The following is a 4,080-nucleotide window of genomic DNA, read 5'->3' as shown; positions in this document are numbered from 1 at the left end:
TTGGAAAAGAACTAGATAAATTTCTTGCATTTGAGAATTGTATCCTACTAGTTTCATTTGAGGACTCATAGTAGTTGTTTGCTGATTGCTAACTTGAATTTCATATATATTTCCTATTCATTTTTATGCACTCTGGCACTTTCTAAAAAGTTGGCAGTTAGATTTTACATCTAATAAATTCTTAGGCCCTGTTTGACAATCGTTCTGTCAGAACTCTTTTTTTCTCGTACTCATTTTCAATCACACATTTTTACAATAAAATATTCTTCATATAAACCAAAAACTTTTCCCTACTTTTTAACTACACATTCTCAAAAAATTTACTATTCAAAAACTCATTCTTTCCCCAAAAAAATTCTGTCAAACAGGGTTTAGTGTAGTTCTTTTTGTACAGTAGCATTCTTCAATAAGTCTTAGTTAACTTCATGAACCTATTTTCACAGAATTTATTCCAAGAGAGAGTGGTTAGTCGTAGGGAGGCTGAATTTAACAGACTTGAGATGGAGAGAGAGGAGCGGACCAACCAAATCATCCAGTTGCGGAAACAAGAAAGGGAGGCTAAGAGGAAATTTATATATTATCTGAGATGTGAGGAGGAGAGACAAATAAGATTGCGTGAAGAGGAAGAAGCACGGAAGCGTGAAGGTATTTTTCATGTTTGAATTCCAAATAAAATTGTAGGGATTTCGTTCTGGTTAACAGCATGCCTATCGTGATTTACTGAAATGTGCTTAATACTGCAATGCTGCTCTAGAAATTTCTATGCATGATGTGACTTCTCCTGCCCCATCTAAGTCTGGACTTGCCGTTGTTTATATCGTTCATTAATTTTTCGTATGAATATTTTGGTGTGCAGGCTTTCTCTTCCAATATAGATATACTTGCCTATGGTCTTCAAACATACAATCCCCTTTCTTAGTCGTTACTTGGGAGTAATTTACCCTGTTCTCTATATTTGTTCGCTTTTGAGTATTTCAGGATATACTTACTTCTGCACTGATGCTTATGATTATTCCACCCAAAAAATTTGCATATTCTCTTCCGCCTGGTGTAAGTTCTTTACCATCAGATAAAATAGATGTTTCTGGTAACTTATCCATGCTTCTTTTTCCTGCGCCCCTTCACCTGTCCAAGAAATCTAGTGGGTTTGGAGTTTTCCCTATTGTTGGAGCCCCCGGTCTTCCTTTGCTTAATTCCTGTTCTCTTATAATTATGCAGACTAAAAATTAAAAGTTGTGATATCTCAAGAGTTGAACGGTTTATGGTATTTGGTTTATATTATTTGGATAAAAGTCGTATTTTGAGTTTATGAGAGTATATTTCCTGATGATCTTTTCTTGTTTATAACTATATGTTGCATTAATGATCTATAATGTAACATTTGCTTCTGGACGATTGGATTTGCAGAGATGGAGAGGCGGAAGAAAGAAGAAGCTGAGCGTAAAGCAAAGCTGGATGAGATTGCTGAAAAGCAGAGGCAACGTGAGAGGGAACTGGAGGAGAAAGAAAGGCAGAGGAGAGAGGAGCTTTTGGGGAGATCGAATGCCATGCCATCACGGCTCACCGATCCGTCTGCCATGTCACGTCAAGTGGAAGCACCTCCGGCTGCTACTGCTCCAGCTGCTGCACCAACTCCAGGTGTATATGTGCCCAGGTTCAAACGCATGGCTGCGGAAGGTGCCCCACCTGCTGAAAATGACCGGTGGGCCAGTGGTAGTGTTAACAGGAGAGACGACCGAACGTCTCAAGCTGGTGACAGGTGGCGTGATGAGCATAGAACAACTTCATTTGGGGGTCCACCAAAGGCCACTTCCACTTGGTCATCCTCCAGGGGCCACGATCGTTGAGTTTGTGATGTATTTTGATATTTTGAAGATTTTGGCTGCTGCAGTGCGGTTTGAATGTTTTTAGGGGCACTTTCTTTCACCATCTTCCTTGATTTTGCTTAACGTTTGAAGTATCATCAAACTTTTGATGAATCGTGGAATGTTAAGAGAGATTTGAATATCTGAACTGTTTCCTTATGGATATTGAATTATTTGAAGACATTTGCGGTTGTTAATCATTCCTCGAATGTTTTCTCGAGGAAAAAATAAGCCCTTATTTTTATTGTTGTGGGCCCCCCAACTATGAGGGGGCTGTGAACCGTGCTATGTGCCGAGCTGTACACACGGCACGGTTCAATAAAGGAGCATAAACTTGATTCACGTCTTTGTTTTGAGATTCAGAATCTTCTCTTTTATCCTGATGGCTAAGAAAAGAGTGCGTTTTCTGTTGGTCAATGGCTATGGATGAAGGAAACAGTACTAGTTGAAAGCTCTTCACCAACTCATACTTCGAATAACAGAAGAGATGTTCATATTCTCTGCTAAACTCTTTTTCTGATTTCCTGGGCTTGTGACGCTGTCCAAAACTTGGAAGTACCATTAATGCTGTGAGTTTCCATATTTTCAAGATTTCAAATTTTCTATATAGCTTTTGACGATTCATTTGATTGTGAAAGATTTTTCTTAGCAAGATTTATTTGGGATTTTGCCTCCAATCATGCTTGGTGTATGCAAAGTTTTACATTTTGTCACGTGACAATATATCATTAGGCAGTTTAAAAAAAAAAAAAAAGGTTTTCTATCACATTCAAGAACTTTGCTACACGTACATTATGGTGTACGTTTTAGTTTACATTTTATCATGTGTCATTATCCTATTGGATAAGTTAAATTTCAAACAGTTTTTCATCTAATTGACATTTGACAACAATGGAAGTGTTAACTAAAGTGCCAAAATTAGTGTACAAATAGCAAAGTTCTTCAATTATTGCCTATAATGGTAATGTCAAGTATGATGTATGAAAAATGGTATACAAATAACATTATCCTTTTGTCTTTGTGTGGTTGCAACCTTGCAATTCCCTTTCAAGACACGCTCACAGTTCAATATTCTAGCCTTGTTTGACTCTTATTTTCTAATTTTTTTTTTGACCTCATTTTCAATCACTTATTTTATGAAATTCACGACTTATATGAACTTTCAACCACACATTTATTAACTTTTTATTTAAATCTAATAAAAATATGAATTTAGCTAAATTAATTAGGGGCTGAATGTATAAAAACTATGCGTCGAATATAAAAAAAAATTTCGGGTTTAGGTGCAAAATATTATATTGTGTAAATGTGTGATTGAAAATAAATATGAAAGTAAAAGAATTTTGTTTTAAAAGAAGAAAAATGAGGTTTAATTTAGATAGTATTATTCTAATGTAACGATTGCAATCGCAAATCGGGCATTTTATCTGTCCAAAAGAGGCCCGATTAAGTGCTTAGCTGACAACCCATTTCACTAGCATTCCAGCCGTTATCCACCGCAAACGTTTTAAACGGTGACGGCCATTCCCCCCCCCTCTTTCTCTCTCGATCTCTCTCTACTTCTGTATTTCTCCAACTTTTTTCTAAAATTTTCCATTCACTCAACCCCAATTTCAATCATACACAAGTAACACAACCCTTGATTTGATCATCTCTCAGATCCGTTTCAAAACCTATCAATGGCGGCTTCGCGTCGGCTTCGGGAGCTCCAATCGCAGCCGGGGAACAAGATCTGCGTGGATTGTTCGCAGAAGAATCCGCAGTGGGCTTCCGTCTCCTACGGCGTTTTCATGTGCCTGGAGTGCTCGGGCAAGCACCGCGGCCTTGGCGTTCATATATCCTTTGTTCGATCTGTGACGATGGACTCGTGGTCCGAGATTCAATTGAAGAAAATGGAGCTCGGCGGAAATGAAAGATTTAATCAATTTATTTTGCAGTATGGAATCCCCAAAGAAACTGATATTGTTGCGAAATATAATACCAATGCTGCATCTGTTTATCGAGACCGGATTCAATCACTTGCTGAGGGAAAACCCTGGCGCGATCCCCCTATTGTGAAAGAAACAATCAGATCCGCTAATAAGAGCAGTAGTTATATCAATAAACCTCCGTTGGGTGGTGGGGTTAGGGATGGGGTATCTGGGAACAGTGCGGGTTGGGATAGCTGGGATAGTTATGATGATGGAGGGCTTAGTGGAAGTTCAAATAATAATAT

The 4,080-nt window shown here is 38.2% G+C and overlaps 2 protein-coding genes across 2 annotated transcripts; both read left to right on the top strand.

The window, feature by feature from the left end:
- Positions 1 to 305: 305 nt before the first annotated feature.
- LOC111387036 (eukaryotic translation initiation factor 3 subunit A-like) lies at positions 306 to 2,048 on the top strand. The gene is made up of 2 exons (XM_023011554.1): positions 306 to 645; positions 1,408 to 2,048. The coding sequence occupies exons 1-2, from the start codon at positions 426 to 428 to the stop codon at positions 1,845 to 1,847; spliced, it is 660 nt and encodes a 219-aa protein (XP_022867322.1). The 5' UTR covers positions 306 to 425; the 3' UTR covers positions 1,848 to 2,048.
- Positions 2,049 to 3,266: 1,218 nt separating this feature from the next.
- LOC111387039 (ADP-ribosylation factor GTPase-activating protein AGD7-like) lies at positions 3,267 to 4,075 on the top strand (the record flags this gene model as incomplete). The annotated part of the gene is made up of 1 exon (XM_023011558.1): positions 3,267 to 4,075. A coding segment is annotated over exon 1 (531 nt), but the record flags the coding sequence as incomplete, so codon positions are not given.
- Between the last annotated feature and the right edge of the window lie 5 nt (positions 4,076 to 4,080).

Source organism: Olea europaea, unplaced genomic scaffold (genome assembly GCF_002742605.1).
Source record: "Olea europaea var. sylvestris unplaced genomic scaffold, O_europaea_v1 scaffold3853, whole genome shotgun sequence".
Taxonomy (NCBI): domain Eukaryota; kingdom Viridiplantae; phylum Streptophyta; class Magnoliopsida; order Lamiales; family Oleaceae; genus Olea; species Olea europaea.
The sequence above is the reverse complement of the archived record's forward strand: the minus strand, read 5'-3'. Positions and strand labels throughout refer to the sequence as shown.

What these genes read in the sequence shown, in the direction of transcription:
- LOC111387036 (XM_023011554.1), top strand. Translation starts at nt 426, where the DNA reads ATGAACCTATTTTCACAGAATTTATTCCAAGAGAGAGTGGTTAGTCGT. An exon ending in AGAAGCACGGAAGCGTGAAG is followed by an intron (nt 646 to 1,407) that starts GTATTTTTCATG and finishes TTGGATTTGCAG; the next exon opens with AGATGGAGAGGCGGAAGAAA.